A 13261-nucleotide genomic window follows, 5' to 3' on the forward strand; every position below is an offset into this window, starting at 1 on the left:
GCAGGTCCCTTGCCCTTGCCCGCGTGGCCAGCCAACGGGCCTATGGGCGGCTGTGGGTGCCTGTGGGTTGCTTTAGGGTGCCTAGGGTGCCTAGAGGGTGGCTCTCTACAGCCCTCCTGACGAATTATCCGGCGCTCCCTTCCTACTTTTTCCCTGCCCTTCCGACTCCTCTTCGCTGCAGCCGCCTTTACCTAACCCAGCCCAGATTCAACGAGCCTAAGCTCGCTTTGAGCCCTGGCGTCGCCCATCGTCCTGCGCCCATCCTCGGTTTCGCCTTTGGCTCACCCGCGCCCTCTTACCTCCGCCTTTCCCTTTCCCTTCCCTCCCCCCTTCCCTCTGGCCCTCCTCCACTCACACATCTTCACTCGTACGTTGCTGCCCTTTCTCAGAGTTTCTTCACCACTCCTTTTTCCCTTTCCCTGGCCCTCCCCTCTCTCCGGCTGCTGTAGCTCAAATTTTCGACCTCATTCATCTCCATCTCCCTTCAGTCTTTTTTCTTTCCATCTTCAACCCTCTCTTCTTCCCTCCCTGAAATCTTTCTCTCAAAAACCTCTCATCCCGAAAAAAAGCGACCGGTCACCAAAGCCCCAAAAGACCCACGGTCTGAGTCGTTGTTTGTTGGTGCAGCCACCAGTGCTATTCTCGGCGGTCCGACAGGATTTTCCCACGCCCACCCAGCCCTTCGAATTGTTAATTTCGGACTGGGGCCCACGTCCTGCCTCAAGTGCACCTCGTGGGTGACGACTCCTTGCGGTCAGCTTGATTGCCACAATTTCCCACGGCACCACTGTCGCCAGGCTACCGATATTTGGTCTTGCTTCGCCATACCAACTACGTCTCGCAAGCCTTGCGTCGTCCCAGGCACCGTTCAAACCATTTCGTTTGCGACTTGGTGGCCAGATTGGAGGTTTTTGTTTTCCTGACCAACGAACATCCAGTCACGAGTTCCGTCAGAGCCATTTTTTCCCTGGCCCTTGCCTGCGCTCCAGTCTTTGTCGTTACCTAGTGGCTGTGTGTTGCCAAATTCGGGGCGTACCCGTCTGCCCACGCTCAAATTCTCCGTCACAAAACCTCTGTGTCTGTACTTCCTCTCAAACAAACGTCCAACATCGAAAACTGCCACTTCATCGCGAGAGCAGTGCATCGTGGATTGATTTGGAGTGATCCGGCCACACATCGAGGTGTCACTAGGTATGCTCATACCCCGTCTCTGATGTCTCTTGTCTGTGACAAACAAATGCCTGACCCCAACATCGGGCATTATTGATCTTCTTGGACGCTCATGTTCTGACTGCCTTCGCGCCTGCAGGTTGTCCTTCGAACGAGCCTCCCATTACAGCACCACCTTCCACTTGGCCACCGCCAGATTCAGCCATCTCGACGAGCTTTTCACTAAGTCTTGTCACCCATCTCGAGCTTTGGCTCAACTTAGATTAATCTGCAAGGTTCCTGTCTGCCAACCACTGTCCACGACAGTCTACCCATTAGTCAACGCAGATTGCTACGACTACGTCGGATCGACCAGACACCTGTTATCATTGTTTCTGTCATTCAGTTTGCCACCCCTCTTGGAACCGCTGCGCTTGCTAAGACAAGAACACCGACTCCATCCATGACCTGCTTTTGAGTGGGATCAAAACAGCAGCACCTAAGCTCCGGCTTCAACGCCTAGGGCGTGGCCGCGCAGTCAGCGGAAGCAGACAGGTGAGTTATCTATCCTAGCTCAAAGAGATATATCGTACTTGATACTGATAATCTCAAAGCCCACGGCTTGTCTGCTCTGCTCAACCCTCCTCGATCGAGCATGCCTTCCTATCACAGCTGGGGCGCAGCCCCCCAACACGCGCGACTTCCCCCGACGCCGCCGGAGTACCAACCCACTTATCTCACGCCCTTGAGTGCGGTGTCTGATCAAGGCTTCTATCACTCGCAAGGTTATCACTCTCGTCGATCGCTCTCGTCGCGAGACTACAACGACAGATACCAGCCTCCCCCGGCCTACACAGCTCAGCCATCTTTGGCAGGACAGGTGTCGCGAATCGGGCATGCTCACCCGTCACAAGAATATCCATATCCACAACCCTATCATATGCACGGCTCGTCCTACTGGGCAAACCACGTCGGGGCGCCTATTCTCCCTCCTATCCGTGTCACCGAGGCTTTGGATCAATTTCCAACACATTATGGAGCACAGCACACTGAGTCCAAGCCTAAGGAGGACAAGCCAACAGGAGGGGTAGCGCAACACTTGGACTACGATATGGACTTGATGTCCAGCTTCGTGGCCGAGATGTCCCAAAAACTGTGAGTACCGCAGATTCAGATCCAACAGACCACGCTCTAACTTCTTGCCTCAGTGTAACACCAGAGTCCGCACCAACATCTCAGTTCCGCAAATATGTGTCCCAAATTCTGTCATCTACTCGCCTCCCAAGCTCTACAATCATGCTGGGGCTGTACTACCTGGCTTCACGAATGAAGCAGGTGAATGAACGCGGGCAGTCAACTTCGTCCTCTGGCACTGTCTATCGCATGCTCACCACTTGCCTTCTTCTCGGCAGTAAATTTCTTGACGACAACACATTCCAGAATCGTTCCTGGGCCGAAGTCAGCAGCATTCCAGTGCACGAGCTGAACATGATGGAGCTGCAGTGGTTGACAGACTTCAACTGGGAGATCCACGGGATGATGTACGACGAGGATGATGGCTTCTTCATGTGGGTTGAGCACTGGCATGCCTACGAAGAAAAGGCTCAGCTTGCCAAAGTCAAGGAGCTTCAAAAGCTCGCTCCGATTGAGACAAACCTTCATCGCCATCATCCCATCCAGAATCAACCCTTGATGTCCCCGGAAGGGCCCATTCCACCTCAGTATCAGCAAGGCTCGCAATACGATACCCGTTGGGTTCGTGCTTATATTTCGGAATATTCACCACCATCTGCTCCACACAGTGGCCCGCCCACTCCTGATTATTACAATGCTTCCTGGACGTTCACACCGGGTGGTCCTCCAGCATATGGCCGCCAGCAGTACCATTCTGATGGTGCGTCGGCATACTCGACTCAACGGAATCAGCTGCCTACGTACTCTCAGACGTTTGGCTATGGGTCCGGTTTGGCTCCGAATTGGGTCTCCCACGGTCCCAACTGCGGCTGCAGTCTCCATGCCAAGCACTCGGATTATTACTTCAATCACCCGGGATACGCCATGCAAACTGTAGTGGGTTAAATTGTTCACACTCCAGCGTTCAGCGATATGGGTCCGGTTCAAAAAGTTCTCGAATCATACCGCGGTGTTCGGTATTGTTTTTACCACCGTCGACCTTCTACGTACCTTCAAAAGAACCAATGTCGGGACCATGCGAGGGGCGGGCCCATCACGGTTGATGGTGCCATGGTCAACATGCTCCTCGTCCACCAAAATTTCTCTAATCGAGTTCCCAATCTAACGACCTTTTACGACCGGCACTTTCTTGTCTTTCGTTATTCAGCATCTAAAGCGAGCAACTCTCCAAGAATAGATCAAAGCTTTCCTTTCTCTATACATTGACGATGGGGATGCCTGGGCGGCGCTTTCATGGAAGGAAAAGTCACCAAAAGTTCCGACTCAAGGACAGTGTTTATTACCGGGCTGGCGTCGGGGTTATTCAGCAAATGGGTTGTCACGCGGGGGGGGGGGGGGCCTGTTTCTTTCATTCAAAGACTTTGTTTGTTTCACAGTTATTACACCGTGTTTTTACGAGACTTCAATCGACACAAAAGGATGCCAACGGTTTATGGCTTGCGTCAGAGATTGCATCGCATGGCATCGCGGAGGATGGTGGATTGTCCCAAGAGGTTTGCTGCATCATCATTCTTGTAATTAGCTATGTGAAATGAGGTGGTGGGTTCAATGAACGAGGTTGAAATGTGCTACATGGCTGTTCGAGTTGGTCCAACAGGGCCATTGTCACGGTCAGAGTCTGCCGCACGAAAACATGAGGCACCTCCTGTACGGAGTACGGTGGTGGTGGTGTTTGGCCAAAAAGGAAACACAGGACACATCGGTTGACGTTGTCACGGACCTTGTTGTCGGCCTCTTTTACTTCTTTCTTTCAGCGGCCGAGATTCGATACTCGGCAGGTATATACCCCCGATAGACTGCAATGGGCGCTTTTTCGTTCGCTTTGAAAGATCACAAAAAGCTTTCCATAGAGATAATTTGTCATCAACCACTTTCTTGTCTGCTTTTCTACGGTGATGAAGTTGAGCTGTGGAAGGGACCAGGACCACCTCTTAGAGGGTTGATGGACAAACTATTAGACGATATGGCAAGGTGCACGGTAGGCAGGCTTGAAAAGAACCTGGTCATAAGGCTGATTATTAGGTGGATGGATGCTTTAAGGACAGGCATGCCAGGCTGCGAAGAGTGACGCGGTGAAGAATGGTGCCAAGCCTGGAACCGCGGTTTTGCCGCAGCGACTCTCCAACCTCAACTGCGAGCTTCCATCTCGACTCCACAGGATTGTAATCAAGCCAGTTGCCCATAAACCCTCAACATAACACTTGACTTCCACGTTTCAACCGACCTCCTTTGCCGTGATTCCTTATTTTAAGAATCATCAGCGCCTAATCCTAGTCAGAACCAAACAAGACCCTCATCAAAAGGGGCTCCATCATGTCGACGTTAGAGGATCTCGATGACCTGGAGCGCGATGAGAAAGAGCAGAGAAAGGACGGCGATGACAAAGACAAGAAGCCTAACTCCAACGGCGATGCCAAAGATACCGAGATGAAGGACGCGGAATCGAAGAAGGATGAGGAGGAACAATACATTGATGACGAGATTCTCCAGTCAAGTACAAGAGACATCATTAACCGACGGCGACTCCTCGAAAATGAAATGAAGATCCTCAAGAGCGAATTCCAGCGACTGAAGCACGAAGAAAGTACGATGAAGGAGAAGATCAAGGACAATTTGGAAAAGATCGAGCAAAATCGGTAGGTTTTAGTGTCTTGTTTTGTTGCAATAACTCAAAGAGCCGTGGCTAACACGAAACGCATCCAGGCAATTACCATACCTTGTGGGCAATGTCGTCGAACTCCTTGACCTCGATGTCGAAGCTGAAGCAACCGAAGAAGGCGCCAACATTGATCTCGACGCCACGCGAGTGGGCAAATCGGCCGTGATCAAGACAAGCACCCGCCAGACTATCTTTTTGCCTCTGATCGGTCTGGTTGACCATAATAAACTGAAACCTGGCGATCTAATCGGTGTCAACAAGGATTCATACCTGGTCTTGGATACCCTGCCGGCCGAGTATGATTCCAGAGTCAAGGCGATGGAGGTGGACGAGAAGCCGACAGAAAAGTATACCGACGTTGGTGGGCTAGACAAGCAGATTGAAGAGCTCGTGGAAGCGGTGGTCTGGCCGATGAAAGAGGCAGAGCGGTTCAAAAAGATCGGCATCAAGGCACCCAAGGGTGCGTTGATGTATGGACCTCCCGGCACGGGTAAGACTCTTCTCGCTCGTGCCTGTGCTGCCCAGACCAATGCAACCTTCCTGAAGCTCGCAGGTCCCCAACTTGTGCAGATGTTCATAGGTGACGGTGCCAAGTTGGTCCGCGACTGCTTCGCTCTCGCAAAGGAAAAGGCTCCGTCAATCATTTTCATTGACGAGCTGGATGCTGTTGGGACAAAACGTTTCGATTCAGAAAAGAGTGGCGATCGCGAAGTCCAGCGGACCATGTTGGAACTGCTCAACCAGCTTGATGGCTTCGCTTCAGACGAAAGAATCAAGGTCCTTGCCGCCACGAACCGCGTTGATGTCCTCGACCCTGCTTTACTTCGATCTGGCCGCTTGGACCGGAAGATCGAATTCCCCTTGCCGAATGAAGAATCCCGTGCGCAGATTCTGCGGATCCATTCGCGAAAGATGACCATCGACGAGGGCAACATCAACTTTGACGAGCTGGCCCGGTCAACGGATGAATTTGGAGGTGCACAGCTCAAGGCCGTCTGTGTCGAGGCGGGTATGTCGTTGTCCGTTGTCCATGTGTGGCCCAGTTCGCTAACTATCTCTTGTCAGGTATGATTGCACTTCGCAAAGGGCAATCAAAAGTCAATCACGAAGCATACGTGGAAGCCATTGCGGAGGTGCAAGCGAAGAAGAAAGACACGTACGTCCATCTGGATCCCATCTGTCGCTTACCACAAGACTAACACCATAGTTTGCAGGGTCAATTTCTACGCATAAATCCAAGCAGACACTTCAAGTCAGCCTCACTGGGAAACTCATGGCAGAACACGGCATGTACAATACTCGAGGAAGGGGTGACGTCCTCAAATAGACGACTGCCGTGCTCAGGCAGTTCTATCATAAACCTTTGGATTCGTCCTTGTGTTGGTGCTTCTTCAGATTCCTCTGTCTTCGTAGACCTGTGCTGTGCCACTCACTGTTCCATCTGCCTAGCTGCGTGTAGTTCCACTAACTCTTCTACAGGACGTATTGCTAGATCTACCACAATTATGACCGAGACGACTGAATGCAGAAGCACCAAGCACCAAGACACTAAGGGTACAACGAGGATCCTGAGTCTTCTACCCTTTGGGGGACGTGAAAAACAGGTTCCTATTGGACAAGAATGCAATGGCTTCCCTGTTTCTCGCGCCACGTCCTATTGACGTCCAACTTTTACCTCAGCTACTTTTCGTGAACCTAGCCACGCCAACATTTCCTGTGTACCTTTTTGTGCTCCTCGGGACTACTGAATGAATCCATTAGTGATTCTAGTGGATCTTGAAAACACCCACTGTGTCGGGTTCTCTGTTGTATGGGCTTAGAGAAGAAGGTTACAGAGGGATATACCAACACCCGATGGAAGTGGTAGCAAGGTATGCCCAACTTGGCCGCCATGAGCAGCCATATTCTCCTCCGGTGTTACAACCTCGTTTGACATCACTATTGACTATCAAATCTCGCACCTCAACACCGAGGGCAAGAGTCAATTGGAAGAAATTGCCATCATCGATCCTGAAGCTTGTCCTGGACCATCTCAGGCGTCTCCATTTGGATCCTTACCCGTGGTCTTCATCCTGCTCAACGTGCTATATGAGAAATTTGACTGCGGTACAGTTAACTTGCAAAGCTTGGTTCTCTGATGCTCAACGAATGCTGTAAGTCTGTCCTTCCACCGATGGAAAATTCTCCTCAATAGTCTAGGTATACCAACATACAGATTGTCGGCAAGGATGATCCCTTGATGCTTCGGAGATGGAGGGTCTCGCGGGCAGTACGGCTGATACGTTTGCGGTCAACACTTCGCTCAAGACCCCTTCTCGCCGCTCTGGTCAGGACGCTCCACGTGCCAGATCCAAACATACCGCTTTACTCGACCCGTGGCGATCCCAATCCCGAATATGATGCATATCTTTGCACGGTAGCGTCCGTCGTCATGCAATGCCCCAATCTGGAAGCCTTGACAGGGTTCGCGGCTTTCTACAATCACACGTTTGACAGGCTGACGCACGCTTTGTCGACGCGAACCAAGCTCCGCCAGCATGTTTGGATCATTGCCGAGAATGAGGATGTGAGCGTGCGAAGTCAGACACAACTCCCGCCGGGCCTTCTGGACGAACACCAAACCTACCAGTTTGAGCTTTACCATCAGCGATGGAAGCGCCTCGAAACCCTCATGTTGTCTTCACCAGGCGGTCTCGGAGTCATCGAACATGAGCTATTCATTCGTGTCCTCCAATCCTTGCCCGAGTTGCGTAACTTGTGCGTGTCTTCCTTCGATCCTGATGATTTCCACGACAACACGCTCCTTGCGCTTCCACCCTGTGTCACTACGCTACGCCTGGAGGAATGCTTGGGGGTCACAGACGCAGGGTTGACGCAGTGGGCAACGAACCCAAACGCAGCGCAGATTGAACGACTGAGCCTGATCCATCAGAATGTCACGAGCTTACTGACCCTGTCGAAGATATTTGCCAGCTTGGGTCGCCTGTGGAAATTCACCATCTTGCAGACTGACGTCGTGCTCTCCTGGCCCAAGGAGGTGGGAGTCCTGTTCCAACCGGTGCTGGCCTCGGCGTCCTTGAGATTTTTGCATTGGGACATTCAATCTTTATCGCCAAAAGCACCTGGTGATGGCGACGGTATTGTTGCTGAAGATGGATGCCAGATGCCAAACATGCACCTTGCACTCTCCATCTCGCATAACGGGTTCCCTTGGCTGAGGTGCTTGCGCGCCCCTCGAGACACTTGCCCACCCGGCGCCCTTCAGTCAGTTTGTCAAACGGTTGGTAAGGGAGATACCACGTTTTCAAACGACAGCTCCAGATACCATCTGCAGGGCTCGACCAGATCGAATTCCTTACAAGCGGCCCGCCTGCGGGCTCAGAAGATAGCTTGCCAAATCAGCACTCAGAGCTTAAACCACATACTGCCGTGCGCCCGTCAATGTCCAGGGACTACTTCGAGCCATCTGTCATCACATTTGGCACAAATCTCCAACATCCAAGTGCCAGCTGTTTCCCATGCTTGCAACCCAAACAGAAACAACTTCAGTGCTTATGAAAATACTGTACACGAATTGGTTTCGCCCATTTCTCCGGAGACGAACCCTTTTTCACCACTTGCTCCGGACGATGGCATCATCTCTCCAATCACTGCGGACAGGGAAGAGAGGTCTTGGTACAACCGGGATTCCGACAAGGGGGTTATGGCACCATCGCCGCAACGGCCACACGTGTCCTCTAAGGCTATAGCAAATCCGGAGTCTCGCAGGCACCCTAGAAGTGAGGAGGGTATGTGCGTTTGCGGTGGTTGGGGATCTCAAAAAGTTGAAGAACGCAGGTGTGGTCTCGCGCCGCCACCTCGTAATCCTCTCAGACTCGCAGCTGGTGCTCCCAGCCTTGTTTCGTCTGTCCATGTCGATCTGCTTCGTCACAGTTCTTTTGGATTACAGCCGACGGATCGGAGATGGTCTCTGGTGCCGGATAGCACAACAGGCGCCGAGCAATACTCTCGTCCTCTCTTCTATCTCCAGCCAGATATCCCCGGACGAGATGAGAATGGCGGTCTGATCGGATGGGGCGAACTCTTGAACGTCCATGAAAAAGGAAAAGTACGCACGGATGACAGCAGCGTGGCGGTGGAAGTTGGTACTCTGTCCCCAAACACGTGCATGGGCAAGGGCAGCTGGGGCCAATGTCCCGGCTCTGAGGAACAGCAACCGGGTGAACTCAGCGCTATTGTTAAAGTGCTGTCAGCGCCGCCGCCGCCGTTGTTGTACACAAAGAAAGACAGACCAAGATCGAAGTCGACATCCAAGACATCCTCCAAGTTGAGTTTGGCTTTGGGTCTTGGAAGCTCAAAGGAGAAATTATCCAACGAGACAGCATCGAGACATGTGCCACGGCCCAATGGAGACAGAGGAGGGTGTGTTTCTGTGTCGGATTTCTTCTAGACGAGGTATGCGAGGTATACGACGATGTATGATATACATGCGAATTATTCAGCAACGAGAGCAACTGCTTGTCGATGCTCAGTGTTAACCCTTGGGGCTTTGAAGCTCAACCTAATTCTACAGAATATAAAACATAAAACATCAGTTGCCTCCCAGATAGTCGCAATCATAGCCGTCGTCGTCAAGTATAGGATGGATCTGACCGACCAGAGATTTGGAACGCCTTATGGGGCAGCGATACATAATACGGAAAGGGCCGATTCCGCTCCGGGCTGACCCATGTACCGACTGTGTGATCGTGATGTAGGTACGTGCAGGACGCGTCTGGATACTGGGCGATCTCGCCTATTATGTAGAGCGACCAACAATTCCCGTCCCCCACCACCGCATTCAAGTCCAATCATGTAAACGCCATTGGCAGGAGCCATCGACGCTGGTTCGTTGCGCTTGGCGGCAGGTGCGCTGTCCAGGAAGAGTCTACGAGTCACTTAGGGTTTCTTTCACTTTGGATTCAGCCTCAAAAAGAAAGAGTTGAATCATGATCGACCAAGGACACTGGCGACAGCTTCGAGCCTTCTACTGCGTCTAAATCTATGTTTCTTCGCAGTCTGCTGGGCCTATCTTCCTACAGAGAGAGATCTGTGCTGTTGAACACTGTGCCCTGAACACCCATCACAGCCTCAACAACCCTCCAACAACAACTCACCTGCATTATAAAAAGAATGCCTTTGAAGCGCGTTTTCTCCCCAGCGACGAAGCCTCCGCCAGGCTCATCTTTGCCCCGTTCGGACTGGGCTTTGCGACCAGTCTATTCGGCTGCTTCGAGAGTTGACCTCGAGAAGGAGGAATCCGCCTTGAGCCTGTTGAAAAACGATAGCGACCTCAAGGATGCCGACATGGTGGCTGTCGTCATGGGACCGACTGGGGCCGGCAAGTCGAGGTTCATTGCTGAGGCCTCGGGGCTCAGTGTCGACATTGGCGACTCTCTCCACTCTGGTGGGTATAACCATCCTCGCATTCAGGTCCTCGTGGAAGAAAGAGTCGTGACATCTGCTCAGAAACGAGAACCGTCCAAGCATATCACTTTGAGCACCATGGATCTCATGTGGCCCTGGTTGACACGCCAGGGTTCGATGATACCCACCGCCCTGATACTGCCATCTTCCGAGACCTTTCAGCCTGGCTCGCCGCGCGCTATCAGGAGAAAACTCGCCTCATGGCAATCATCTACATACAGCCCATCACATTGACAAGGGTGTCTGGCAGCATCCTCCGGAACTTGACAGTGATGAAGCGAATGCTTGGTGTCCAAAGTTTCCCTCATTTGACCTTGGTCACTTCCATGTGGGACACTATCGATCCTTCTTTGGGCGAGAAGCGTGAGGCAGAGCTCCAAGCCAGTTTCTGGTCTGATTTGGTCCAGTTTGGAGCCAAGACCGCTCGATTCAGTGGTGATGCCACCTCTGCAGCCAAAGTCCTGGATACGGCGTCGTCCAAAGATGAGATTTTAATGACCATCCAGCGCGAGCTCGTGGACCAGGGCCTGACTCTGGATCGGACCGCCGCTGGTACTTACTTGGACAGCGAGATTTTAGGTCTGATTGACGCTGCTATCCAGGACCCCTCCCGGAAAGGCCTTTCTAGCCGCCTACTCGGCAAATTGGGCGGGAAGGGCAGCGAGCCTGGGAGAGCTGACAAGCAACAGGAGCTCGAACAACTCGGCTCTCAACGCTATCTCAAAGCATCTTGGGATCCAGACTACGGTTCTCTCTGGCTGGAACCTGCCGCGCCTCCACAGCCCATATGGGATGCCGGCATCTACACAACTCTCCGAGAAGACCAGTTCCGCCTCATCGAGCTCAAGGCGGGCGAAGGAAGCGCGCCGTTGGAGATAGAACTTGTCGTTAGGAGCTTCTCTCAAGCTTCCAAATATGTTGCGTTGTCTTATGTCGTGGGGACTGACCACAAGCTGAAGCAGCTCGGCTTGCGCTTTCAGAAGTCCCTATTCAAGCATGAGATTGCCGAAAACTTGCATTCTGCCTTGTCCCACCTGCGGCAGCCGGGTATAGATATTGCAATATGGGTGGACGCTCTGTCAATCAATCCTGCCAGCCCTGATGAGAGAGCCCGGCAAATCCGCAAGATGAGTCGTATTTTCCGGCACGCTGACAATGTCTGCATTTGGTTGGGCGAGGAAGACGAGAACAACAGGAAAGCCATGGATCTTGCCCAGGGAATCCTCGATTTTGACTACTTTGAAGCCGCACTGAGCGATCCCTCCGTTACCGAGAATTTTCTCCAGCTCGCCAATCTGATGGGCAACCCTTGGTTTCGCAGGCGTTGGTGCGTCCAGGAGATCCTTCTGGCGAAGTCGGCCACGATACATTGTGGACATCGAGTAATGCCTTGGCTAGACTTTGTGGATGCCGTCACGCTGCTCCGTCCACGATGGATCGAGATCCAGCATCGCGTGGACGGCAAAACTCGACACAGGCTGGGGCACGCATATCTGATTGGGGCTGTCGCGTTGATTGAAGTGTCGGCCAAAATAGTCCGAAGGACCCCCAACGGCGACGTGATTGACAGACTGCTCGATCTCGAGACGCTGCTGTCGATGCTGCCCACGTTCGAGGTCACCTTCATGCACGACACCATCTACGCCATCTACGATCTCGCGCGCGACGTGGCGGGGACCAATAGGCTTCAGGTCGACTACTCCAAGGAGCCGCGAGATCTGTTCCGTGAGGCCACAGAGTTGATTGTCAAGAGTTCTGGCTCGTTGGATATCATCTGTCAGCCGTGGGCGCCCAAGGCCGGCCTCCCCTCCTGGATCCCCACTACAGAAAAGCTTCCATATAGCCTCAAGCCGCGACCCCAGGGCACGGTAGGGAGTGCCGAGGTTCTGGGGGCGCTGCGCAGTGCTGTGGCGGCTGGCAAGACGCTCACTGGCTTCTCTGCGCAGAGCACTCTCCCGGTGTACATGCGCAAAAACGGTTGTGTGCTCGTGGGGACGCCTGACTCGCGAAGCTACCGTGCGTGCGGCCACTATTCGTCGCGCGGCCACGTCGAATTTCGCGCCGAGGGCTCGCAACTGGTGCTCTCGGCCCGAGGCATTCCCATCGGCACAGTCGCCGTCCACGGCGGCGAGTGCATCAACGGCAACATTCCTTCCCGCTGGATGGAGCTGGGCATGTGGGACGAGCTTGATTCGCGGCCTGTTCCCCCGGTGTTCTGGCGCACCTTGGTCGCGGACCGCGGACCCGACGGCTTACCCGCGCCTGGGTGGTATAAGCGCGCGTGCGAGTTCGCGTTCCGCAGAAACGCCAGCGCCCACATCGACGTCGAGGAGCTTTACAGCCTGACCGAGTCTTCCCACGTGCGCGAGTTTCTGCGACGGGTCCGCGATGTGTGCTGGTCGAGAGCACTGGTGAATTTGAGCGCGTCCCAAGAATCCGCAGCGGCAGGGAGGTCTTGCGGTGGCAGTGGTGGTGTTGCCTCGTCGTCATCGTCACCACCACAACAACCAATAATCAGTCTCTGCCCACCCGAAACCAGCGTCGGGGACGTGGTCGCCATCCTCTACGGCTGCAGCGTGCCCGTGGTGCTTCGGCCCCAGGTGTCAGCGTCGTCATCATCGTCTTACTATACCCTGATTGGCGAGTGTTTTGTATACGGTTTTGTGGACGGCGAGATCATGACCGACGACAACAAGAGCCGACTCTGTTCGCGTATCTATGACATTATCTGAGAAGTTGTCTCACTTAGCCTTCCCCCTTTTTCTGACCCCCGTTCCATTTTTCCTGGTGTCT

The 13261-nt window shown here is 53.2% G+C and overlaps 4 protein-coding genes across 4 annotated transcripts; all 4 read left to right on the plus strand.

The window, feature by feature from the left end:
• Window positions 1–1804: 1804 nt before the first annotated feature.
• AYO21_10244 (hypothetical protein) lies at window positions 1805–3228 on the plus strand (the record flags this gene model as incomplete). The annotated part of the gene is made up of 2 exons (XM_022660166.1): window positions 1805–2304; window positions 2358–3228. 2 exons carry the CDS (start codon window positions 1805–1807, stop codon window positions 3226–3228), a joined length of 1371 nt encoding a protein of 456 aa, XP_022507520.1.
• A 1428-nt stretch (window positions 3229–4656) lies between these two features.
• Window positions 4657–6235, plus strand: AYO21_10245 (26S protease regulatory subunit 6A; the record flags this gene model as incomplete). Its single annotated transcript, XM_022660167.1, has 4 exons — window positions 4657–4979; window positions 5047–6011; window positions 6068–6158; window positions 6217–6235. 4 exons carry the CDS (start codon window positions 4657–4659, stop codon window positions 6233–6235), a joined length of 1398 nt encoding a protein of 465 aa, XP_022507521.1.
• Window positions 6236–7433: 1198 nt separating this feature from the next.
• Window positions 7434–9452, plus strand: AYO21_10246 (hypothetical protein; the record flags this gene model as incomplete). Its single annotated transcript, XM_022660168.1, has 1 exon — window positions 7434–9452. The coding sequence occupies one exon, from the start codon at window positions 7434–7436 to the stop codon at window positions 9450–9452; it is 2019 nt and encodes a 672-aa protein (XP_022507522.1).
• Window positions 9453–10174: 722 nt separating this feature from the next.
• AYO21_10247 (hypothetical protein) lies at window positions 10175–13200 on the plus strand (the record flags this gene model as incomplete). The annotated part of the gene is made up of 2 exons (XM_022660169.1): window positions 10175–10448; window positions 10511–13200. The coding sequence occupies 2 exons, from the start codon at window positions 10175–10177 to the stop codon at window positions 13198–13200; spliced, it is 2964 nt and encodes a 987-aa protein (XP_022507523.1).
• Between the last annotated feature and the right edge of the window lie 61 nt (window positions 13201–13261).

Source organism: Fonsecaea monophora (genome assembly GCF_001642475.1).
Source record: "Fonsecaea monophora strain CBS 269.37 chromosome Unknown Scaff114, whole genome shotgun sequence".
NCBI classification, from domain to species: domain Eukaryota; kingdom Fungi; phylum Ascomycota; class Eurotiomycetes; order Chaetothyriales; family Herpotrichiellaceae; genus Fonsecaea; species Fonsecaea monophora.